At 48.8% G+C, this 25388-nt stretch overlaps 3 protein-coding genes across 3 annotated transcripts; all 3 read left to right on the top strand.

The window, feature by feature from the left end:
- On the top strand, nt 3806-5100 carry GNRH2 (gonadotropin releasing hormone 2). The gene is given in 2 exon segments (XM_013968635.2): nt 3806-4260; nt 4384-5100. Coding segments are annotated over 2 exon segments (387 nt in total). The 5' UTR covers nt 3806-4103; the 3' UTR covers nt 4614-5100.
- On the top strand, nt 5166-7654 carry MRPS26 (mitochondrial ribosomal protein S26). The gene is made up of 4 exons (XM_018057426.1): nt 5166-5596; nt 5691-5837; nt 5925-6048; nt 7424-7654. The coding sequence occupies exons 1-4, from the start codon at nt 5385-5387 to the stop codon at nt 7556-7558; spliced, it is 618 nt and encodes a 205-aa protein (XP_017912915.1). The 5' UTR covers nt 5166-5384; the 3' UTR covers nt 7559-7654.
- OXT (oxytocin/neurophysin I prepropeptide) lies at nt 22694-23615 on the top strand. The gene is made up of 3 exons (XM_018057424.1): nt 22694-22859; nt 23167-23368; nt 23459-23615. The coding sequence occupies exons 1-3, from the start codon at nt 22740-22742 to the stop codon at nt 23512-23514; spliced, it is 378 nt and encodes a 125-aa protein (XP_017912913.1). The 5' UTR covers nt 22694-22739; the 3' UTR covers nt 23515-23615.

Raw genomic sequence — 25388 nt, 5'->3', positions numbered from 1 at the left:
AAGGTACCAGATGAAGTTGCATTCCTATAGGGTGAGGGTGCAAGGGGTTATAATAAAAAAAAGAAATTTACTTAGCCTAAGGTTTGATATGATTAATATCAAAGGTTAATACTTATTTCTCCTATATGCTAGTTATATTCATTATAAGGGCAGGGAATATGGAGATTTAGCAGCAAATATTGGCCCAAAAAATGAAAAACCCTTTACCAGTATAATTTCTAATCAACCCACTATACTACACTAATAATTTTCTAACTTCTCAAAAGAGTCTGTATATAGAAAGTTTAAAGCATCTCGTGCCTCTCATGGTTGGGAGGCTGTAAACAATCACATGTGGCCGGATGAACCTGCTCCAGCAGGCTAGAGAACCTTCAGAGGAGTTTGTAAGTTGAAACACTCTTGTCACGCCCAGGAATTTTTATTAACTGGAGCTGCAAGTTAACTCCTCCGAGAGAGGTGGTGGGGGGTCAGCCCCCCGTAAAGTCAGAGGTATCAGTGAGAGCATAAAACAGTTAAGTAGGCACTCTGATTTTGGGGGTAGATGCTCGGGAACAGGGCGTCTCCTGAGGCTTGATCTCGCCTTTGCGTAATGCCGAGCCTCCTTCCTTATGACCTTTTCCACGGGCGGAGTTCCTCACGCTGGCTCCCCGCACACTCCATTCCTCTTTTAAAATGAACACCAGGGCCTTTGAATAAAACATTTTGTAATCCCATACCAGAATTAAGCTAGTTTACTGAACTTAGTCATTTTCACTAAACCCACAAAGCAAATGTTTCCAATCCCAAAGAAAGGCAATGCCAAAGATGGTTTGAACTACCATTCAATTGCACTCATCTCACACACTAGCACGGAGAAGGCAATGGCAACCCACTCCAGTATTCTTGCCTGGAGAATCCAGGGACAGAGGAGCCTGTTGGGCTGCCGTCTGTGGGGTCGCACAGAGTCAGACATGACTGATGCGACTTAGCAGCAGCAGCAGCAACACACGCCAGCAAAGTAATGCTCAAAATTCTCCAAACTAGGCCTCAACAGTGCATGAACCTAGAACTTCCAGATGTTCAAGCTGGATTTAGAAAAGGCAGAGGAACTAGAGATCCAATTGCCAACATCCATTGGATCATAGAAAAAGCAAGAGTTCCAGAAAAACATCTGCTTTATTGACTATGCCAAAGCCTTTGACTGTGTGGATCCCAACAAACTGGAAAATTCTTCAAGAGATGGGAATACCAGACTACCTTACCTGCCTCCTGAGAAATCTGTATGCAGGTCAAGAAGCAACAGTTAGAACTGGACATGGAACAACGGACTGGTTCCAAATTGGGAAAGGAGTACGTCAAGGCTGTATATTGTCACCCGGCTTATTTAACATATGCAGAGTACATCATGGGAAATGCCAGGCTGGATGAAGCACAAGCTGGAATCAAGATTTCTGGGAGAAATATCAATAACCTCAGATATGCAGATGACACCACCCTTATGGCAGAAAGCAAAAAGGAACTAAAGAGCCTCTTGATGAAAGTGAAAGAGAAGAGTGAAAACGCTGGTTTAAAACTCAACATTCAAAAAACTTAAGATCGTGGCATCTGGTCACTTTATGGCAAATAGAAGGGGAAACAATGGAAACAGTGACAGACTTCATTTTCTTGGGCTCCAGAATCACGTCAGATGGTTTCTGAAGCCATGAAGTTAAAAGACACTTGCTCCTTGGAAGAAAAGCTATGACAAACCTAGACAACATATTATAAAGTAGAGACATTACTTTGCCGACAAAGGTCCGTGTAGTCAAAGCTATGGTTTTTCCAGTAGTCATGTATGGATATGAGTTGGACCATAAAGAAAGCTGAACACTGAAGAATCAATGCTTTTGAACTGTGGTGCTAGAGAAAAGACTTGAGAGTCCCTTGGACTGCAAGGAGATCAAACCAATCAATCCTAAAGGAAATCAGTCCTGAATATTCATTGGAAGGAGTGATGCTGAAGCTGAAACTCCAATACTTTGGCCACCTGATGTGAAGAGCGGATTCACTGGAAAAGACCCTGATGCTGGGAAAGATTGAAGGCGGGAGGAGAAGGGGACAACAGAGAATGAGATGGTTGGATGGCATCACCAACTCAACGGACATGAGTTTGAGCAGGCTCTGGGAGTTGGTGAACAGGGAAGCCTCATGGGGTCACAGAGTCAGACAGGACTGAGCGACTGAACTGAACAAAGCAAATGTTATCCTAAAAGTTTCTTGGTTAACCAATACATAAAGGGAAAAAAAATCTGTTTCCTAAACAATTTAACTCATTGTACAGTCCAAATACTCATTTCTGGTAAATAAATCAGTTCAGAAATTTACCCGTGCCCTCCTGCCTGGGCAGCAGAAGTCTAGGTACTCATGATGTCTTCTCCCCCTCTTTGCCACAAGATTTAATGCACCTGCTCTCCTGATGACTGGCCACTGTGAATGCCCAGCCTGATCCTACCCTTGCACTTGCTGTTCAAATTGCTGTCCAAAGAAAGAGAGGCTATTAACCCCATAAACTGGCCTCTACCCCTCAGAGGCTGGTGGCTGGCGGCAGAAAGCTGAGCTGACGCAGACTAAGGCGGAAGCCTGTTTCTAGCATTCCAGGGCAGCTGTGCCCAATTCCATGAAATGGTCCTGGGTTGAGCACAGGATGAGAGAGGCAGAATTATTCCTACCACCTGCAGATAGACCCACAAAGGCTCATTGCCCCTTTAACTGGGCCCCCTGTCGGGGGCCTGCTTGGAGGAGAGGCCATCTGTGGGATAGCTATGCCCCATCCAAAGCTCCTTTCACTGGAGTGACCCGGCCCTGGTGTCCAGGTGTGAGGAGGACCATCCCACCCAACCCATTTTACAGGTGAGCAAACAAGCCCTCAGGAAGGGTGGTCATAGATCTCCCCAGACTTATTAACAAGCTGCTGGGCCCCTCCCTCTTTGGCCCCCAACCTTTCTACCAGGGAAAGCCCTGAGCTAGGTGGGATTCCGGGAGACCCCAGGAGTTGCCTCTCTCAGGGTCACCTTTGGTGTGTCAGAGAGGGCTGTGAAAGGTCTCTAGATCTAAGGGAAGGAGCTTGAGAAAGCAGCCAGGGAAGTGGACAGAGACCTCACGGGCACAAGCCAGGCTGAAGGAGTCCAGTGATTTCAGATTCCTGGGAAGATGGGAGGAGGAGGCATCTGATGACCCCGGGACCAGCAGCTAGGAAAGGAAGCTAGGACCCCGGGGCCAGCAGCTAGGAAGGAAAGAGGATTGGTGGCAAGCTGTCCCCCACCAAGATGTCATTGGAGCCTGTGGGCTCAGAGCAGGGGGTGGAACCACCTGCTCAATAAATCTCAGGGCTGCCTGGCTAGGTTCTGCTGCTGCCTGGAAGAGCCACCTGCAAGAAGCCACTTGGCCCACAGCCCTCCCCCAGTGAGTGAAGAGCCACCCTCCCCCAGGCTGAGGCTTGTCCAGATGCAGCTCTCTTCTAGGTGCATGGCATGCTGCTCCTCTTCCCCTTCCCAAGCCCCTCTACCCCGGCCCGTGCCCAGAAAAGCCCCCTTTCCTTCATCTCTTGCCAGCAACACGATGCCTGTGCCCACTGCCCCTGGCGTGGCAGGGACAAAGGGTAGAAGCCCTTGGCCCTGTATCCACACACCCATTTCACATCCCCAACTGCCACGGAAGGGAGAGAGAGCAACTCATAAGGAAAAGGGTCTCCCAGCATGGAGGCGTGGGGAGCCCAAGTGCCTCCACACTGCTGCCTGTCTCTTGGACATCTCCCCTACACCCTCTCTAATCTCATTTCTAGGATCCCTGAGGAAAGAAAAGGTAGGCCTGCCGTACTGGGGCGGGCCCTCAGCTGGCAAAGTTGGGAGCCTCTGTGCCTCAGGGGCTCTGGGAGGGAGGTGGCTTGTTGTGAGGAGCTCTCAGAGTCCAGACCCCTGTAGTCCTGGGATAAGAAGCAATAACAGGATGAGAGGAGAACATTAGTCGACAATAAATCTGCCCTAGAAGTGCACGTTGTCCAAGGGGATCCTGGAGGAAGAGGAAGGGGGTTTGTCTGGGAGTGTCCGACTCGAGTGCTGTCCACTGCCTATGGGAGCAGCTCTGCTATGGCCAGCTTTGGGCTAGGCCTCCTGCTTCTGCTGCTGCTGCTGACCACCCACCCTGGACCCTCAAAGGCTCAGCACTGGTCCCACAGCTGATACCCTGGAGGAAAACGAGCCTCCAGCTTACCCCGGGACCCTCAGCATCCTCCTAGGCCCCCAGGTAGGTGCAGAATCTCCCCAGCCTAAGTGGAAAGAAGAAGGTGCTGGTTGGGGTTCTTCCCCCTACCTCAAGCTTTGGGTGGGGGTGGGGGAAGGCAGGCTACAGCCTCAGTTCCCTTGTAAGAAAAGGTTCTGGGAACTGCAGCTCAAAGCCCAGGCCAAATTGCCCATACCCTCCCAAGTGATGCTCTGGCTTGGCCTGAGGACAGTGTGCCCTGGAAGAGCAGGACCATGACCCGGTGGTTCCTCCGTGGGAAGCAGCACCTGGTGCAGACACTGCTGTTAAGTAAAGTGGAAGGCCCCCACCCTTGGCCACTACAGGGCCAGCTAAGAACTGAGGTGGTCGGGGGATGATACACCACTGAGATGCCTCCTGGTACAGCTAGCTGTGGGCGCCGTTATCTGATACTCCAGAATTCTCGACAATTTATATATACTAACAGTTTATGATGATATGACAGCAACAATTTATGATGAGATGCCCCGTATCCCTGCTGTTGGGCTTCCCTGATAGCTCAGTTGGTAAAGAATCCGTACGCTCAATGAGCTAGAAAACCCGCACGCTGAATCCTCTAAGAGGCAAGGGGCAACGACAGGACGTGAGAGTCGCAAAACAAGCGGTTGGCCGATCCTGCGCAGAGAAGCTAAGCTGGAAGGGGAAAGAGAGAGGCAATAGAAACAGGAGGGGCGGAGAAGAGGTGGTGGGTAAAGCCACAGTTCGGCGGTCAGGTGACCAGAACGTCCACTGGAATGACCGCCGCCTTCTGCAGACTGGGCCCCGAGAGCCAGGCCCTACCGCCCTCCAATAAAGGTGTGAGACTCCTAAAGTTCTTGCATCGAGTTCTCTTTTTTCTCCTCTTCCTCTCACCCCTGCTGACACTTCTCTCTCTTTGTCTCCTCTCTCCCTCATCCCTACTCCCTGCATGGGAACTGGAGCGATGCGAGTGGCGGACACGCGGGCCCCAGCGGAGGACAATAGCCAGATTCCGGGCCGGGGGCGGAAGCAAAACTGCAGGCTCCACAGGGTGGGGACGGAGCCCGCGGACTACACGTCCCGTGGTGCCCCGCAGCAACTTCCGGGCCCCATGATGCCCTGCGGAGTACCGGAGGCGGGGCCGTCTCGCCATGCTCCGCGCGCTGAGCACCCTGGGCGCGCGGCCCTTGGGCCGCCCCCCTGCCCAGTTTCTGCTGCTCGCGCGCGGCCGAAAAACCCGCCACGATCCGCCGGCCAAGTCCAAGATCGGGCGCGTGGCGACCCCGCCCGCCGTGGATCCTGCGGAATTATTCGTGCTGACGGAGCGTTACCGGCAGTACCGCCAGACGGTGCGCGCCCTCAGGTATGTGTGATGGATGGGAAGGCGGCGCCCTCTGGCGTGTGTGTTAGGGCGGGCAGTTGAAAACTGTGCCGACCCTGGGCGCTTTTCCGTCCAGAAAGGAGTTCGTGACCGAGGTACGCAGGAAGGTGCATGAGGCCCGAGCCGGTGTCCTGGCAGAGCGCAAGGCGCTGCAGGATGCCGCTGAGCACCGCGAGCTGATGGCCTGGAACAAGGCAGAGAACCAGCGGCTGCATGAGCTGCGGTGAGTGGGGCAGGAGGCGGGGCGGGGCCGCCTGACCGACCCCGAGACATCCAGCCACCCTCAGTCTGGGCCTCTCGCCCCTCCCAGGATGGCCAGGCTGCGGCAGGAGGCGCGGGAGCAGGAGCGGCGGCAAGCGGAGGAGGCGGCTCGGGAAGCCCGAGAGGCGGAGGCCTGGGCCCAGCTCAAGAAGCGGGAAGTGCTGCAGCTGCAGGTGGGCCGCGTCTCCAGAGGGTGGGGCTGCTAGACCAGCGCGCGGTGAGCGGGGGCGGGAGATGCAACTGTGTGCAGAGGCAAGAGAGTAGCCTTGAGTCTTGAGAGGGGGCTCGCAGGTGAGGGTTTGGGAGAGGAGGCGTGCAGCGAGAGCGCCTGTCAAGTTGGCACTGCAGTATTCACGTGGCTAGACGATGTCTGTGAGACGGCCTCCGCGTTTCCCTAGGAGTTTATACTTTGTCCTGAAGGTGAGAAAGTCACCGAAGCTTAAACGTTTTGGCGTGAGATAGCAGGTGTGAGACTTAAAAGCAGCGAGGCCAACTAGCAGTGATCCAGAGAGAATGGATGAGGCTTGATAGAGGGAGAAGGACGATTTGAGAGAGACTGAGATACCTAGACAACTCTGAGAGACTGATTCTGCCCAGAGAAGTGTCACAGCTGGTGTGCCTGGGTTTTGGCCTAAGTGTTCAGGGAATGATTGTCTTAAAACAAGGTGACAAATCTGCCTAACGTTCCTCCACTGGAAGATCAGCGGGGCGCTCAGAGAAGACCTAGGCTCCAGACATCTTTCCCGCGGGAGCGCTGGAGCCCCTCCCTCAGTGGGCTAAAAGCCGGCAGGCTTGTTCTGGGGGCTCCCATTCAGCTGAATTTCTCTTTTCCAATTCAGTTCAGTCGCTCAGTCGTGTCCAACTCTTTGCAACCCTATGGACTGCAGTACGCCAAGCTTCCCTGTCCATCACTAACTCCTGGAGCTTACTCAAACTCATATCCATAGAGTCAGTGATGCCATCCAACCATCTCATCCTCTGTCGTCCTCCTGTCTTCGATTTTTCCCAGCATCAGGGTCTTTTCATAGGAGTTAGTTCTTTGCATCAGGTGGCCACAGTATTGGAGTTTCAGCTTCAGCATCACTCCTTCCAATGAATATTAAGGACTGATTTCCTTTAGGATGGACTGGTTGGCTCTCCTTGCTGTCCAAGGGACTCTGAAGAGTCTTCTCCAATGCCACAGTTCAGAAGCATCAATTCTTTGGAGCTCAGCTTTCTTTATAGTCCAACTCTCACATCCATATATGACTACTAGAAAAACCATAGCTTTGAGTGGACAGACCTTTGCTGGCAAAGTAATGTCTCTGCTTTTTAATATGCTGTTTAGGTTGGTCATAACTTTTCTTCCAAGGAGCAAGTGTCTTTTAATTTCATGGCTGCAGCCACCATCTGCAGTGATTTTGGAGCCCAAAATAATAAAGTCTGTCACTGTTTCCCCATCTATTTGCCATGAAGTGATGGGACCGGATGCCATGATCATCGTTTCTGAATGTTGAGTTTTAAGACAGCTTATTCACTCTTCTCTTTCACTTTCATCTTTTCCAATAGGAGGATGCGAAAGACTTCATCACCCGAGAGAATCTGGAGGCGCGGGTGGAAGAAGCTCTGGACTCCCCGAAGAGCTACAATTGGGCCATCACCAGAGAGGGGCTGGTGGTCAAGCCACAGCACAAGGGCTCCTGAGGCCCCAGTGAGGACAGTACCTACCCAGGGACCATGGAAGTAAAGGGGTTAGGCCTGATCTGAAATAAAGCAGTTGGTGTTTCTGTTGAAGGAAAAGGTTCTGCCTGTCCCAGTGCAAGCTTCACTCTGGGGCCTCAGCTCCTGCCGCTTGGTCAGAAGCTCCACACACGCAGCACTGTATTCTGCACCCATGTGCAACTCTCAGTAAAGCACCAGACCTGAGAAGCTTCTGTCTCACAGAGAAGCTTAGTCCCCTCAACAACCAGGTTGTCTCCTGAGTATCCTCAGGATCAGTGGTTGGCATATTGCAGACCTTGGACAAAATCTGGCCTATTGCTTCTTTTTGCAGATAAAATATATTGAAACACAGAGACTTCCCTGGTGGTTAAGAGTCTGCCTTCCAATGCAGAGGATGCAAGTTCAATCCCTGGTTGAGGAACTAAGATCCCACATGCTCAGGGCAACTGAGCCCCCGCGCTGGGACTACTTAAGCCCCTGCATTCTAGAGGTCACATGCTGCAACTGGAAAGTGTACTCCACAACCAAAGATCCCGCCTGCTGTAATGAAGAGAGTGTATTGGAACACAGCCACACCTGTTCATTGACTGCTTTCATACTACAATGGCAGAAATGAATAGGTGCAACAGAGACCTTATGACTTGCAAAGTCTAAAATGTTGTTATAATTTTTTAATTGAAATATCATTGATTTATCTGTTAGTTTCAGGTGTACAGCAAAGTGATGCAGTTATATATATATATATATATATATATATATACACACACACACACACACACACACCTTTTAGGTTCCTTTCTACCATAGGTTATTACAACATAATGAATATAGTTCCCTGTACTATACCGTGGCTCCTTGTTATCTATTTTATGTATAGTAGTGTGTACATTTACCGTGGCTCCTTGTTATCTATTTTATGTATAGTAGTGTGTACATTTTAATACCAAGCTCCTAATTTACCTCCCTTCCACCCCATTATATGATTTTTTTTTTCCTGTATGTCGAGCTTCCCCTACCAGGGATTGAAGCCATGCCGCCTGCAGTGAAAGCTTGGAGTCTTACCCACTGGGCACCTGGGGGGTCTTCTATGACTACAGAAGTTTGCTGACCCCTTATACGGGCTTTCAGGCTCCAGTCAGGCATCACTCAGTAACTGAAACAAAGCAACCACTGACCGAAGACCTGCTCCTGCTTGACGCTGAATTGTGCTGGCCAGGGAGTGGTGTGCCCAAGAGAAGACAACAAGACCCCATTTGTCAAGTACTTGGAGCAAACAAATACTTGTGATTAAAGTTCACAAGGCTGAATAAGTGGGCATGTAGGTCCACGGCCCTTACTCAGATGCAGGCCCTCAAAGAACATCCAGGATGAGGAAGAGAAATATTCCTCTGAACCAGAGCTTCTGTCCCTTTGCCACCATTCACTAAATACCACCAGAGGGAAAAAACAATCTTTCCTTAACTCCCACGTTGTAAATAGGGCCTGAGAACCTTTGAGGGAAAGTGGGTAATCACTCACGTTCAGGTAGGAAAGCAGCTAATAGAGGTATAGGCAGAGGACCTAGGACTCAGTCCCCATCAGGGCACTGCACCATTGAGGGCAATGGCCTCCCTCAGGCTGATCAATAGCTCTTCTCTTCCCAGGCACTGAGCCCAGGCACAGCATGGTGGGGCCCTGGATTTCAGGTGCTCAGTGCAATTTCTAGGGTGAGGGCTGATGGGCACACGTTGTGGACCAAGATTGTGCCCACAGCCTTGAACTTTAAGGAAACCTTTGGTATACTTTCACATGGGACATTGAGCCTGTTGGGGGAAGTTCAGTTTCATTTTGGACAAGCCCTGGTCCTCTTTCAGGACCCAGACAAGCCGTCTGTCTTCAGGTACAGGAGAGTGTCATACCTTCTTGAATCTGACTTCAGGCCATTTTTCCTTTACTAGTGTCCTGCGTATAGGGCTGTAATTCCTTATTATTCACTGCTGATGTCAGCATGTCATGCAAAGCTACCTGTAAACCAACCTTGAACATTTTCTTCTCCACCCACAGCCATCTCATTGGTTTAGGTACAAACAGGCAGTTCAGTCGGAGAAGGAAATGGCAGCCCTCTCCAGTGCTCTTGCCTGGAGAACCCCAGGGACGGGGGAGCCTGGTGGGCTGCCGTCTCGGGCCGCGCAGAGTCAGGCACGACTGAAGCAACTTAGCAGTAGTAGCTAGGTGCACGGGTAAGCTGTCACATCACACCCAGTCCACATTGCAGATATATGTGTCCCACGAAAATGCCTAATCGCCAGTAGAATCCTGATAGGTAACCATGGTCTCCGATTCTTGACCTCAAGTTGCGGATTCAGTTTGTACGTGCCGCAGACAATGTGAACTTGTATCACGTAGAGAACCTCTTGTTTGCGGCCCCACTTGTGAGTAGTAGATTCGAGGGCTACCCAATAAACGCATCTGAAGCACAATACCCAAATGTAAATACTTTCACCAAGATTTGAAGAGGTCTACAATGCAGTGTAAAGAGGGTAGGGAACGAGTAGAACCTGTGTTTGACTTGGGAGGGGTACGCTGACCCCCAGAGCTTTGCTGAGTGGGCCGTTTTTCCCCAGGCGGTCTGGTGGTTAGAACTTTGCTGTGGCCTGGGCTCAATCCCTGGTCGAGGTGATACACCGCTGCCAGGTTGGTATCCTACTACTATATTGCTGCCAGTAATCCAAGTGGACAGAAAAAGAATGAACTTGCCACATGAGTGGGTGCCAGATGCCTCCTTATACTGTTCCATCGAGGAGACCACCTAGGCCTGAGTAAGCCTAACGCCATTCCCCCATGTTTTTCCAGAATACACAAGATTTTCTCTGTATCCACTATCAGTATTCCCAGAAATCTTTGGGAAAGTTCCCCCTGAACTTAACCCTATGATTATTTCCCCAACAAATACTGAAGTGAAATGGATACCTAGGATCCAAGTCTAGCTGATTGCTGAAATCCAAATAGGAAATCGAAAGGGATATTTGCAATCCCAAATCTTGAGATAAGCAGGCATTTCTCTTGAGGGGTGCTTTGATGACTGTTTCCTCAGTGCAGGTAAGTGCATATAAGCTATAAATGTGAACATCCATATTAAAAAACAGCATTGTCAGGATAAATTCGAAGTGCAGTTTACAAGGCCTTGAGATGAAGAACCTGTAAGGAGGAACAGCATCCTGCCACAGGGCCCAACTAAGTGACATGAGGAAGGGCAGGGCTGCATAATCTCCGCCCTCAGCAGTACTCTGCAGTGACTGTGCATCACTGACACTCAGTAACCTTCCACTGTTCTTTGGCATTTTCCCCTCACTGAGGGAAATGTCATATTCATGCTCTTCTTTTCTTTTTTTAAATTCTGACTACTGGAGGAGAAGATGGTCTGAGTGGGGCTTTATGTCTGAGGTGTAAACGTCAACCTTGGCTACTGCACCTTTGCCTGTCAATGCCAGAGCCGAGCCTGCACGAGCATGCCGAGCTGGTGCTGCTGCTGGAACTGCAGTCCTGTGCAGGAAGGAATGCAGGAGCCACACTTGGCCACCTCCACTGCTGCTGCAGCTGCCCAGAGTGCCAGAAGCGGAGGAGAAATGTGCATTTGCCCTTTCTCTGTCCTTAGATCTTGTCAGTGACTCCCGTGTTATTGCCATAATGGAAGCCAGCTGTCAAGGAAAGCTGGGAAATACGTGCAAGCCTCCAGCCTCCTGTGGACCTGAAAGCTATGGACGAGTAACTGGTGCGTGCGTGCTCTGTCGCTAAGTAATGTCTGATTCTTTGTGATCTCATTAAGTGTAGCCCACCAGGCTCCTCTGGCCATGGGATTTCCCAAGCAAGAATACTGAAGAGGGTTGCCATTTCCTTCTCCAGGGGATCTTACCAACCCAGGGATCGAACCCAAGTCTCCTGCATTGGCAGGTGGATTCTTTAGCACTGAGCCACTAATTCCTAGAGAAATGCAATCAAAATTATGATGAGGGATCACTTCATACTGATCAGAACAGCCATCATCAAAAGGTCTACAAATAAGTCACTTGGCTCATAGTAAGCCTTCAATAAATCATTATTCCCTCACATTTAAAAAATCTACAAATAATAAATGTTGGAGAGAGTGTGGAGAAAAGGAAACCCCTCCTCCCCTACACTGTTGGTGGGAATGTAAGTTAGTGCAGCCACTATGGAGAACAGTATGGAGTTTCCTTCAAAAAAAATACTAAAAACAGAGTCGCCATATGATCTCACTCCTGGGCATATATCCAGAAGAGAGGAAAACTCTAATTAGAAAAGATACACACACCCCAATGTTCACAGCACTATTTACAATCGCCAAGACATGAGCAACCTAAGTGTCCATCGACAGATGAATGGATAGAGAAGATATATATATATATATATATATAGTGTCTGTGTGTGTTAGTGGCTCAGTTGTGTCCAATTCTTTGTGACCTCATGGACTGTGGCCTGCCAGGCTCCTCCATCCATGGAATTTTCCAGGCAAGAATACTGGAGTGGGTTGCCATTTCCTTCTCCAGGGGATCTTCCTGACCCAGGGATCGAACCTGGGTCTCTCACATTGTGGGCAGACTCTTTATAGACTGAGCCAGGGATGTCATATATATATGGCCTCCATTATATATATAATAATATCTATATATGGCTTCCAATATAGATATTGCATTATATATATGGAATATTACTCAGCCACAAAAAAAAGAATGAAATAATGTCATTTGCAGAAATACAGATGGACCTAGATATTATCATCCTAAGTGAAGTAAGTCAGACAAAGACAAATATTAATTACATGTGGAATCAAAAAAAAATGATACAAATGAACTTATTTACAAAACAGACCCCGACATAGAAAGCAATCTTATGATTACCAATGGAGAAAGATCGGGGAAGGAATAAATTGAGAGTATGGGATAAGCAAATACACACACACCCTTCAGTCGTGTCCGACTCTTTGCGACCCCATGGACTGCAACCCACCAGGCTCCTCCATCCATGGGATTTTCCAGGCAAGAGTACTGGAGTGGGTTGCCCTTGCCTTCTCTGAAATACACACTACTATATATATAAAGCAGATAACCGACAAAGATCCATACAGCACAGGGAACTATATTCAGTATCTTGTAAAAACCTATAATGAAAAAGAATACAGGACTTCCATGGTGGTTCACTGGTTAAGAATCCACCGACCAGTGCAAGGGACAAGGGTTTGACCCTGGTGCAAGAAGATTCTACATGCCTCGGGGCAACTAAACCTGTGTGCCACAACAGCCCACATGCTGTAACTACTGAAAACCACGTGTCTAGAGCCCATGTTCTGCAACAAGAGAAGCCACCACAATGAGAAACCCATGCACTGCAACTAGAGAGTAACACCCACTCGCTGTAACTCCAGAAAGCCTGCGTGCAGCAACAAAGACCCAGCACAGCCAAAAATATACATAATGTTATATATATATATATATTTAAATATACAAATATATATATTTATAGTTGGCCTTCCCTGGTGGCTCAGTTGATAAAGAATCCGCCTGCAATGCAGGAGACCCAGGTTGATCCCTGGGTTGGGAAGATCCCCTGGAGAAGGAAATGGCAACTGACTCCAGTATTCTTGCCTGGAAAATCCCATGGACAGAGGAGCCTGGCAGGCTACAGTCCATGGGGTCGCAGAGAGTTGCACACGACTGAGCGTCTGAGCATATTATACATATGCAAAGAACAAAGGTTTGATCCCTGGTCCAGGAAGATTCCACATACCACAGGACAACTAAGCCTATGTGCCGCAACTGCTGAGCCCACACGCTGATTTGGATGTATATATCTGAATCGCTTTGCTGTATACCTAAAACTAGCATAACACTGTAAATCAATTATATGCTTCAATAAAAATAAATAAAAAGTATATAGCCAATAACAGCAAATTGCTAATATTTCAGTTACTTCCTGACCTGGCAAAATTTAAGGTTTTGCTTTCGGATGATTTTTGCAAGTAGACTGCTCCAGAAGACTAATTTGGGGATGACTTGAGCTAATTGAGTCACACCTTGTGGCTTTCTGGACACTTTTGTGAATTTATTAGAGAAATAAAAAATCTCCAAGAGATATGAGAGTGTTTGCATGATTGCCTCCCTCACTGCTTCAATCCAGAAATCGATATGAATAAATTAAAACTAGAGATTCACCGTGAGAGGCTACATAGCTTAGTGGTAACCAACCTGGTGCAGTCGGCCTGGATTTGAGCCCAGCTCCCCTTCTTACTACTTTGAGTGTTTTGAGGAACATTTCTTAGTCTCTCTATTCTTCAGTTTCCTAAAAGTAAAGTAGAAGTAATACTGATACCTATAAGATTGTTGTGAAAAAATGAGACATTCATGTAAAGCTAAGTTCAGTGCTTGGGGCTTGGTGCTCAATACATATTAAATGCTATTTTTAGTGAAACTAGAGAATGACCTCAAACTCATACCATGAACTAAAATAATATGGTGATTCCTCAAAAGGATTATATGCCAAATACTGTCAAACTGAGAATCAGTTGCTGGAGGAAACTCAGATCCACTCTGCAGCTGCCCATGTGGCCAGCAGAGGGCAGCCTCACCAAGACAGTGACAGGGCCTTCAAAAGTTGGTAAATTTGACTACGTTTTTTACAAAGAAATGACAGAAGGAAGGGTATCAGAACCATAGGTAGCTGTTCTCTCAGTTTGTTTCCTCTAATATCACTCTGTGTCTTAAATCAGTTGCTTTCTGTGCATTTGCGTTCTGCCTCTATCTCTCATTTGAAAGTAAGTTGCAGCCATCATAACTCTTCATCTCTAAACACTTACACATATATGGTTTCAGAATAAGGTCATTTTCCAAAATGACTATGACATTATCTACCCAAGAAGTCAACTCTCCATTTCCCCCTCTTTCCAGCCTCTGGCAACTGTCAGTCTACTTTATGTCTCTAAATTTGACTATTCTATGTAGCTCATATAAGTGAATTCATACAAACTCATATAGTATTTGTCTTTTTGTGACTGGCTTATTCACTTAGCATGATGTCTTCAAAGTTTATCCATTTACATCACATATCATAATTTCCTTTCTTTCTTTTTTTTGGGGGGGAGGGGGCCGCGCTGTGGCATGGTGTCTTAGTTCCCTGACCAGGGATCAAACCTAGGCCCTGGCAATAACAGTGCTGAGTTTTAACCTTTGGACCACCAGGGAATTCCCTCCTACCTTTAAAGCGAAATTTGCACTGAGCATTGAAATACAGTGGTATTCCTTTGCATGTATATACCATATTTTGTTTACCCATTCATCCAGCGGTTGCTTCCAATTTTTTGGCTATTGTGAATAAAACGTTGATATGGATATGGGTATGCAAATATCTCTCCAACATCAAGCTTTCAATTGTTTGGGGTATATACCCTAAAGTAGAATTGCTGGATTATATGAGAATTTTATTTTTCAGTTTCTTGAGGATTCAACATACTGTTTTCCATGGCAGCTGTACCATTTTACAGACCCACCAACAGTGCAGAAAAGTTCATTTACCTACATCTTTGCTAACACTTGTTATTTCCTGTTTTTGTTTTTGCTTGTTTGGTTGGTTTTGATAGACATCTTGAGGTAAGAGATAGATGGGCTCCAGGCTGGAAATGTACCATCAGTCATCCTCCTCTTTACACAGTGGATTACAGCTTCCTTTGCCCTCCTTCATTTTGTACTCCAAACTTGGCTGTTAGTCCAGGTGTACTTGAATTCCTAATTACTCTTCCCCCAGGTCAGATAAGGCTCTGATAAAGTAGTTTCCCTTGAGGGCAGGCTTTTGTTACAGACAGTGCTCTGAGTGTATTTCAAAATGGTTACCCAATTTTTCTCCAATCTTCACTATGAAAATGGATGGAAAAACTCACAAAACTCTAAGGGCCTTCTGTAAATCCTGTCCTGAGGCAGGAGGTAGACTCCCCCACCCCCCTGCCCCCGCCCCCACCACTGCCACGGGTAAAGTGATTGGAGATTCATTCCCTGTGGACCAAAATTCAAAGAGGAGAGTCAGTTCAGTTCGGTTCAGTTGCTCAGTCGTGTCTGACTCTTTGCCTCCCCATGGACTGCAGCACGCCAGGCCTCCCTGTCCAAGACCAACTCCCGGAGTTCACTCAAACTCATGTCCATTGAGTCAGTGATGCCATCCAACCATCTCATCCTCTGTCGTCCCCTTCTCCTCCCGCCTTCAATCTTTCCCAGCATGAGGGTCTTTTCCAATGAGTCAGTTCTTCTCATCAGGTGGCCAAAGTATTGGAGTTTCAGCTTCAGCATCAGTCCTTCCAATGTATATTTGGGACTGATTTCCCTTAGGATGGACTGGATTGGTCTCCTTGCGGTGTGCGGGCTTCTCATTGCCATCGCTTCTCTTGTTGTAGAGCACAGGCTCTAGGCACGTGGGCTTCAGTAGTTAGGATGCACGGGCTTACTTGTTCCAAGGCAAGTGGAATCTTCCGGGACCAGGGATTGAAACTTTGTCCCTTGCGTTGGCAGATGGATTCTTAATCCACTGTGCTGTCAGGCGAGTCTATGCTCCTTGGTTCTGTCTTGTCACAACAAAGATTTGGAGTGACGGACATTAACGCTCTCGGCGCATCACAGCTCTCGGGTCTTGGACAGACCGTATTATAGCTCTTAGACAAATCAGTGTTACAGCTCTATTTTACTTAGAAAATAGCAAGAAAATCCATCCTCAAGGGGTGACCCAAAGATGAGAAGACAGTAGGGGAGCGCGCCAGCGTGCGAGAGAGAGAGAGAGAGAGAGAGAGAGAGAGAGAGAGAGAGAGAGAGAGAGAGAGAGAGAGAGAGAGAGAGAGAGAGGGCGCGGGCGCTTTGGCTCCTCTTTGTATATGTTTTCTTTCCTCCCCCTGGGCCTGCCCTGTGTAAACTGGGCTAGCCAGGAGTGCTGTTTGCTCCACCTGAGGTTCTCACTCAGATGCTCAGACCTTCCTTTGACCTTCCTTTGTTCTATTTTTGTGAGCTTTTCCCTTCCTTGTCTTTTAGCCACCACCATTCTGGACTCCTGTTTCCTATTCTAACTAAGGCAAGTGGAATCTCCCTGGACCAGGGATTGAAACTTTGTCCCTTGCATTGGCCGATGGATTCTTTATCCACTGTGCCACCGGGGAAGTCTGATTTTAGTTTTTTTAATATTGAGTTTCAAGCCAGCTTTTTCACTCCCCTCTTTCACCCTGAAGAGTCTCTTTAGTTCCTCTTCACTTTCTGCCATTCAAGTGGTATCATCTGCCTATCTGAACTTGTTGATATTTCTCCTGGCATTCTTGATTTCAGTTGTGATTCATCCAGTCTGGCATTTCACATAATGTACTCTGCATATAAGTTAAATAAGCTGGGTGACAATACACAACCGTATCATACTCCTTTCCCAATTTTGAACCAGTCTATTGTTCCATGTCTGGTTCTAACTGTTGCTTCTTGTCCGTGAACTGATGAATGGGTAAACAAAATGTGGTTCATCTATGGACTACTTCTCAATAATACAGAGGAACGAACCACTGACACACACAGTCATTTGGATGAGCCTCAACAGCGCAATGGCAAGTTAAAGAAGCAAGACACAAAAGATTACATACTGTATATGGTTAAATTTATAAGAACTTTCTAGAAACATTGAATCTATGTCAGTAGTTTCCTGGGGCTGAGGGTAGGAACAGGGAGTGATGGCAAACAGATATGAAGGACTTCTTCCTAGAACGGAAGCATTCTAAAATTGGATTGAGGCGATGGTTGCATAACTGTTTACTGTAATAAAAATCATCAAATGCTGCTGTTACAATGGGCGAATTTTATGTTGTATAAATTATGTTGTTGTTTTTGTTTAGTTGCTAAGTCGTGTCTGACTATTTTGTGACCCCATGGACTGTAACCAGCCAGGTTCCTCTGTCCATGACATTTTCCACGCAACAGTACTGAGTGTCTTGTCATTTCCTTCTCCAGGGGATCTTCCCAACCCAAGGACTGAACCCACATCTCCTACATTGGAAGGAGGATTCTTTACCACTGAGCCATCAAGGAAGCCCTGTATAAATTATACTTTATTGAAGTTGTTTAAATAAAGAAGTTCAACTTTCAAGTCAGGAAGCATTTGCACATCTGATCATTTCCTCCTCCTTGTGATCCTGTCTTCATACTCTTGTTTTCTCCTACCTTACTTGGGGTTCAAATCACTCCCCCTAAGCCATCTCACTCAGGTCTGTGCCTTTAAATATTGGTACTGATGATTTCCAAATTTACATATCTGCAGCCCAGTCCTCTCTTCTAAACTCCAGATTCTAAAACCCGGATGCCTGCTCAGTCTCCTTGGGTGTGTGATGAGCATCTGTTAGTCCACACTAAGCTTCATCCTTCCCACTGCTTGACTCCTCTTTTCCTAACCCACTCATATCCAACCCATCAGCAAACCTCAGTTGGTACTTTCTTTTAAATACATCCAGAATTGGGTCACTTCTACCCCCATGCACCCTACCACATTGGTCCAGCCCACCATCATCCCTTGCACGGATTGCTGCAGGAGCCTCCTCTTTCCTGCTTCCACCTTTTCCCCACAGTCTTTCTGCAACACGATATCCAAATTTGTGCTAGTAACATGCAAGCTGGATCACATAACACCTCTTAACATCACTCCACTTCTCAGAACCCTCTCTGGTTTCCCATTTCATTTGGTCCTATGTGACCCAGGCCCATGTGACCATTCCGACCTCAAGACTCAGTCACTCCACTCCAGTCCCACTGGCCTTCTTGCTGTTCCTTGAACGTGTCAGACATTCCACCTCAGTTCTTTTGCACTTGCTCTTTTCCCTGCCTACATAAGTCTCCCTCCAAAAGAAAGTGACAGGTCAGACATAAGAATTCTAAAATGGCCCTGGGATTCCCATCCCTGGTACACCTATGTGTGTGTGTACGCACGCTAAGTCACTTCAGTCATGTCCGACTCTTTGTGACCCATGGACTGTAACCCACCAGGCTCCTCTGTCCTTGGGATTCTCCAGGCAAGAATACTGGAATGGGTTACCATGCCCTCCCCCAGGGGATCTTCCCGACCCAGGGATGGAACCCTAGTCTCTCACGTCTCCTGCATTGACAGATGGGTTCTTTACCACTAGCGCCACGTAGGAAGCCCCAAGTATCCACACCTTTGCATAATCCCCTCCTGTTGCATGCAGGTAGGACCTGTAACTTTCTTCTAACCCATAGAAGAATACAGTAAAAGTACTGGGAAGTCACTCTGATGATTACACTATAAGCTAAATATGAAAGGATTTTGCAGATGTAATTATGGGCCCAATTATCCAAGTTCAGTTCAGTTCAGTCGCTCAGTCGTGTCCGACTCTTTGCGATCCCATGAATCGCAGTACGACGCCAGGACTTCCTGTCCATCACCAACACCCAGAGTTCACTCAGACTCACGTCCATCAAGTCCGTGATGCCATCCAGCCATCTCATTCTCTGTCATCCCCTTCTCCTCCTGCCCGCAATCCCTCCCAGCATCAAAGTCTTTTCCAATGACTCAACTCTTAGCATGAGGTGGCCAAAGTACCAGAGTTTCAGCTTTAGCATCATTCCTCCCAAAGAAATCCCAGGGCTGATCTCCTTCAGAATGGACTGGTTGGATCTCCTTGCAGTCCAAGGGACTCTCAAGAGTCTTCTCCAACACCACAGTTCAAAAGCATCAATTCTTTCGTGCTCAGCTTTCTTCACAGTCCAACTCTCACATCCATACACGACTACTGGAAAAACCATAGCCTTGACTAGACGGACCTTTGTTGGCAAAGTAATGTCTCTGCTTTTCAACATGCTATCTAGGTTGGTCATAACTTTTCTTCCAAGGAGTAAGTGTCTTTTAATTTCATGGCTGCAGTCACCATCTGCAGTGATTTGGGAGCCCCCAAAAATAAAGTCTGACACTGTTTCCATGGTTTCCCCACCTATTTCCCATGAAGTGATGGGACTGGATGCCATGATCTTCGTTTTCTGAATGTTGAGCTTTAAGCCAACTTTTTCACTGTCCTCTTTCACTTTCATCAAGAGGCTTTTTAGTTCCTCTTCACTTTCTGCCATAAGGGTGGTGTCATCTGCATATCTGAGGTTATTGATATTTCTCCCGGCAATCTTGATTGCAGCTTGTGTTTCTTCCAGCCCAGCGTTTCTCATGATGTACTCTGCATAGAAGTTAAATAAACAGGGTGACAATATACAGCCTTGATGTACTCCTTTTCCTATTTGGAACCAGTCTGTTGTTCTATGTCCAGTTTTAACTGTTGCTTCCTGACCTGCATACAGATTTCTCAAGAGGCAGGTTAGGTGGTCTGGTATTCCCATCTCTCTCAGAATTTTCCATAGTTTATTGTGATCCACACAGTCAAAGGCTTTGGCATAGTCAATAAAGCAGAAATAGATGTTTTTCTGGAACTCTCTTGCTTTTTCCATGATCCAGAGGATGTTGGCTATTTGATCTCTGGTTCCTCTGCCTTTTCTAAAACCAGCTTGAACATCTGGAAGTTCACGGTTCACGTATTGCTGAAGCATGGCTTGGAGAATTTTGAGCATTACTTTACTAGCATGTGAGATGAGTGCAATTGTGCGGTAGTTTGGATAATTTGGTAATTATCCAAATTAATCACTTTGATTTTGAGTTCAAAGGTGATCCTGCGGCTGGCTTTATCAGGTGAGACCTTTAAAAAGAAGGTTGCTTGCACTCAGAGACTTGAAGCACCAAAGACCTTCTTTCTGTTGCTGGCCTTGAAGATGCAAATCACATGAGTTCTACAGCTATAAGCGTTGCATTATGTCAACAATATCCCAGACTCCAGAAGGGAATGCAGCCTGGCTGACACCTTGACAGTAGCCCTGTGACCCAGAAGGCCCAGCTGAGCAGTGCCCAAACCCACAGAAACTGTGGGATAAAAAGTGGATACTGTTTTAAGATACTAAATTTGCGGTCATTTGGGACTTAGCGATAGAAAACCAGGCCACCCTCAGACATCCACGTGGCTTCTTTTTCACCTCCTTCAAATGTCAAGATGTCACCTTCACAAACAGGCCTAGGCTGAAGACTTCAGGAAAACTGTGATTTGCCTCCGGCTTTCCTCCACAGCACTTACTTACCACCCCTAACCTACTGAAATATGCTTATTGCCTCTCCTCTTCCACTAGGATATAAGCCCCTGAGGGCTGGGATTTTTGTCTGTTTGGTTCACTGGTATTTCCAAGCATCTGTCCTGGGACCTGGTGCATCTTCAGATGACAGTTGTTGAACAGACAAAGGAACGCCAGCCCTCTGGGGGCCATGAGGCCGAAGTAATCTCTGTGCATTTGTTAACTTGGGTGAGGTCAACATCCCCACAGGGCAGGCGGGAGGACTTTCTGGGGCTGCCTCCAGGGTCGAGCCCTTGGCCTTCTAGACCAGCCATGCCAATGAACTGATTTGTGTGAGAAACAAGATCAGCTGCTGACTGATAGTCCAGGCCAGCTTGACCTGCTCAGCTTGGCAGCCTCAGCACCCTCCTCTAAGAGGGTCAGCAAGAGTGCAGAGGAGGCTGCCTCTCTTCCACGAGTGCCAATGATCTCATCTTTTCCTCTTGCACATTGAAGTCCCCAGAGAGCAGAGTGAAATGAAGTCTAACATGCAAGATGGTTATTACCCCTGGAGAAGGAAATGGCAACCTGCTACAGTATTCTTGCCTGGAAAATTCCATAGCCAGAGGAGCCTGGTGGGCTGCAGTCCATGGGGTCTCAAAAAGTCGGACATGACTGAGCAACTAACATACATGCTTATTACCAAGGGTCCTTGGGACCCACACCTGTGAGAGGGACGGGCTGGAAACAGAGCTAGACAGAGAGAAAACTTCCATGCAGGCCTCAGTTGACCCCACAAGGATGTCCTAAGCTGAAATAGTCCTTCAGAGTTGACCAGCATTGGGCCAAAATGGACCAGTCATTGAATATGGGCCGCCGGAGAATGGTGTGACCACGACCTTGGATGAGGCAGCTGTCTGTAGCTGAGGCAGGCCTTGGATGGGCTGTCAGCCAAAGGCTATCTGCTGACCACTCTCCCAGAAGCTGGTGGCAAGTGCCTTCTTGAAGGAGGATCCATGCTGAACCTCCCTGTTCATGGCAACACTGACCAACACTCCACTGAGGTAGTCTCTCTTTCTTTTAATTATTTTCATTTTAAGATACTGTACATTAAAAATGCAAAAAAATCAAACAAAAGACATGAAATTAGAAAAGGAACCAGCTATATTTATGATCAGGTATCAAAATATCAAAACGTTTGAGATACAGTCACAAATGTGCTGCTTTATTTAGCTAACAAGATCTAGTGGCAGGATGGTCCAATAATCCATAATTTCACAGTGATAGTGAGCCTGATGTTTAGAGACATTTGCAGTAGCTGTTGTAATGCAGTAGGAGGATATCAGCCATTTCAGTTTGTGACGAAGTCACAGGTATTGCAAATTCCACTGTGGTTTGTTGCCTACCTTATAGTTGAAGGAAAGGCTGAATTTCACTTAGAAGAGAGAAAATAAAATCTTTTCATATCCAAGAGCCTCCTCCAGGTTAATGGATGTTGGTGTAGGGAGCGGGGCTGGGGTTCCAGGAAATCAGATTTCAGGAAGAGAACTTGCTTGCAGAGGGGGCTAGGGGGTGTGTGTGGTTGGCCAAGAGGGCAGATGGGGGAGTCCTGAACCAATCTCTTCTCGCCTGGAGGGCCCGAGTGTTCATCCTGACCCCTCACCCCAAAGGAATGAGAGAGTCCTCGGTTGGGCCGCAGCCCCCATACTCCCTGTCCCACCCTAGGACCCAGGCCACCGCACAGGCTCCCTGCCCAGAGCTGCTTGCTTCCCCTAGCGGCACTCGCTATCATCTCCCGTAACATTAGCCATTAGCAGACATAACCTTGACCCGGCACAGCCCCTGCAAATAAGGGGGCGCGCCGGGGGCGCAGGGCCTGACCCGCAGCGGCGCGCAGTGACCAGTCATGCGGCTGCCCTCTTAGACACCGTTCCGCCCACGCGGCCGCCGGGCTTAAAAGGCCAGACCCGAGAGACGGCCGCAGTCCCCGGCCCGGAGCCCAGCGCGTCTGCACCATGGCAGGTTCCAGCCTCGCCTGCTGCCTGCTCGGCCTCCTGGCGTTGACCTCCGCCTGCTACATTCAGAACTGCCCCCTGGGCGGCAAGCGCGCGGTGCTGGACCTCGACGTGCGCACGGTGAGCGCCCCGCCCTCGTCCCGTGGCGCTGGGGGCTGGCAGGCCCCCTGCCACAGGGTCGCCCCCGCCGCCCCCTTTCCCGTGCTGACCGCGTACCGGCCCCACCTAGCCTGGGAATCGAGGGAGCGGAGGAGCTTTTGACTGCCCTCCTTCGACCAATTCTGGGCCCAAAGAGAGCCGGGGAGACCCGCCATCTCCCGCGCTCCTCAGGCCGCCCTCGCCCGCCCGGCTCAGCCCCCCACCCCACAGGGTCTCCCTCCCCGGCCGGTCCCCTCCCGGCCCCGGCTCATCCCCGCCCTCCCGCCAGTGTCTCCCCTGCGGCCCCGGGGGCAAAGGCCGCTGCTTCGGGCCCAGCATCTGCTGCGGGGACGAGCTGGGCTGCTTCGTGGGCACGGCCGAGGCGCTGCGCTGCCAAGAGGAGAACTACCTGCCGTCGCCCTGCCAGTCCGGCCAGAAGCCCTGCGGGAGCGGGGGCCGCTGCGCCGCCGCCGGCATCTGCTGCAGCCCGGGTGAGTCGGGCAGGGGCCGAGACGGGGCCGGGGCTCCGGAACCAGGCGGGCCGGGCCAGGGTGGCCCTGACTCGGCGTCTCTCTGTGCAGACGGCTGCCACGCGGATCCCGCCTGCGACCCCGAGGCCGCCTTCTCCCAGCACTGAGACCGGCCGGCCCCTGACACCATCGGAGCGCAACCCTTACTCCCTCTGTAATCATCCCCAGGAATTATGACAATGAAATAAAGCCTTTTTTTCCCCTCCAACAAGCCTCGTGTCTGAGTGTCAGAACGGGGAGGGAAGGGCTTTGGGGGAATCCAAGATCCTCGGCTCGGCTCTCGGCGCTTCAAACGGAATCAGAGCCGCGGTCCAGGGCGCCATCCTATAGGGGTGGATGGAAGAAGGGGTGGGGGTACCGCACGGCGGGCTCCCAGGCAGATAGAAACAGCCCCCAGTTTCCAACTCCAAACAGGCTGGACATAGGAGGAACTTGGTGGCTCAGACGGTAAAGAGTTTGCCTGCAGTGCGAGAGACCCGAGTTCGATCCCTGGGTTGGGAAGACACCCTAGAGAAGCGGCAACCCACTCTAGTATTCTTGCTTGGAAAATCCCATGGACGGAGGAGCCTGGCTGGCTACCGTCCATGGGGTCGCAAAGCGTCGGACACGACTCAGCGACTTCACTTTCTTTCACTTTCTGAGGTCTAAAGGGAGAGTTGGGCAGACAATGACAAGGGTCTGACAGAGGACCAGAGAAAGGGCTGGCGGTCAGTCGGGGAGAGTGAGACTTCTTGACACCTGGAAGTAGGCTTGAGCCACCCTAGAGGGCTGTCCTGGGGCGGGGCGGGGCGGGGCGGGGCGGGACCGGGGCGGGGCGGGGCAGGGCAGGGGGAGGAGCTTGGCGGGGGCCAATGAAGGGCTCTCCAGTCTTCAAGGAGCTGGCCTCTCAGGCCACAGGAGGCAGCCGGTACCCTCAGAAGGGGTGGTGGTGAAGAGGGGCTGGGCTGGAAGACCCTGGGTCCCCAGTGTTGTGAGGAAGCCAGGAGCCCTGCTCCTGCGTGTGCAGTAAAGGAACGTGACAGCACTGGGGACCCTGCACGACAGGGGTTCCTGAGAGCCCATAGCCACAGAAACGACAACAAAAGCAGAAGACACGAACAGAGGGATGCTTGCATCCTGTGCTTTCCATCTGTTCCTGGATTGAAGACCATTTTGGAGAATCTATAAAAGCCTAACCTCTCTCCCCCTTCACTTACTCCTGCTATGGGACCAACGATTTCAGAGGTTGCACACCCACTCCAAATAAAACAGGAGCCTGTCTCACTCTGTTCAGTTCAGTTCATTTCCGTTCGGTTCCGTTCGGTAGTTCAGTCGTGTCCACTCTTTGCAGCCCCATGGACTGCAACATGCCGGGCTTCCCTGTCCATCACCAACTCCCAGAACTTGCTCAAACTCATGTCCATCAAGTCGATGAGGCCATCTCATCCTCTGTTGTCCCATCTTCAATCTTTCCCAGCATCAGGGTCTTTTATTTCAAATCCTAGCAGTAATACAGAGAAAAGGAAAGTAATTTAGTACAAAATAACATTATTCTAATATGTAGCTAAACAGATCAGGCTACACTGGGTGACATACGCACAATAAGGTCATCTCATGGTTATGCCTTCTTATAATAAATGCAGTAAAAAGAGATTGGAAGCCATTCTCTACAAGACGTTCAGGAAAATAAGATGGCTGAAGCACTGTGAAAATCAATATTCCCTTTTGTACCTTAAAAAAAGATGGACTCAAATATCAGTGAATCACTCACACAGAATGTATTCATGGGACACTTGGGGAAATTTGAACAGTGCCTGAATATTTGATAATAATGTATATTATTGAATTTGGGCTTGGGGCCTGCATGTGTGTGACTATAGTCTATGGTCATATCTTAAAGAAAAGTCCCTCTCTGGAAGCAACCTAAATGTCTATCAACAGAGGAAAGGATAAAGAAGATATGATACATATATGCAATGGAATATTACTCAGCTATTAAAGA

The sequence above is a fragment of the Capra hircus genome, chromosome 13, assembly GCF_001704415.2.
Source record: "Capra hircus breed San Clemente chromosome 13, ASM170441v1, whole genome shotgun sequence".
Taxonomy (NCBI): domain Eukaryota; kingdom Metazoa; phylum Chordata; class Mammalia; order Artiodactyla; family Bovidae; genus Capra; species Capra hircus.
Note: the sequence above shows the minus strand (reverse complement) of the source record. Positions and strands in the feature narration are given on the sequence as shown.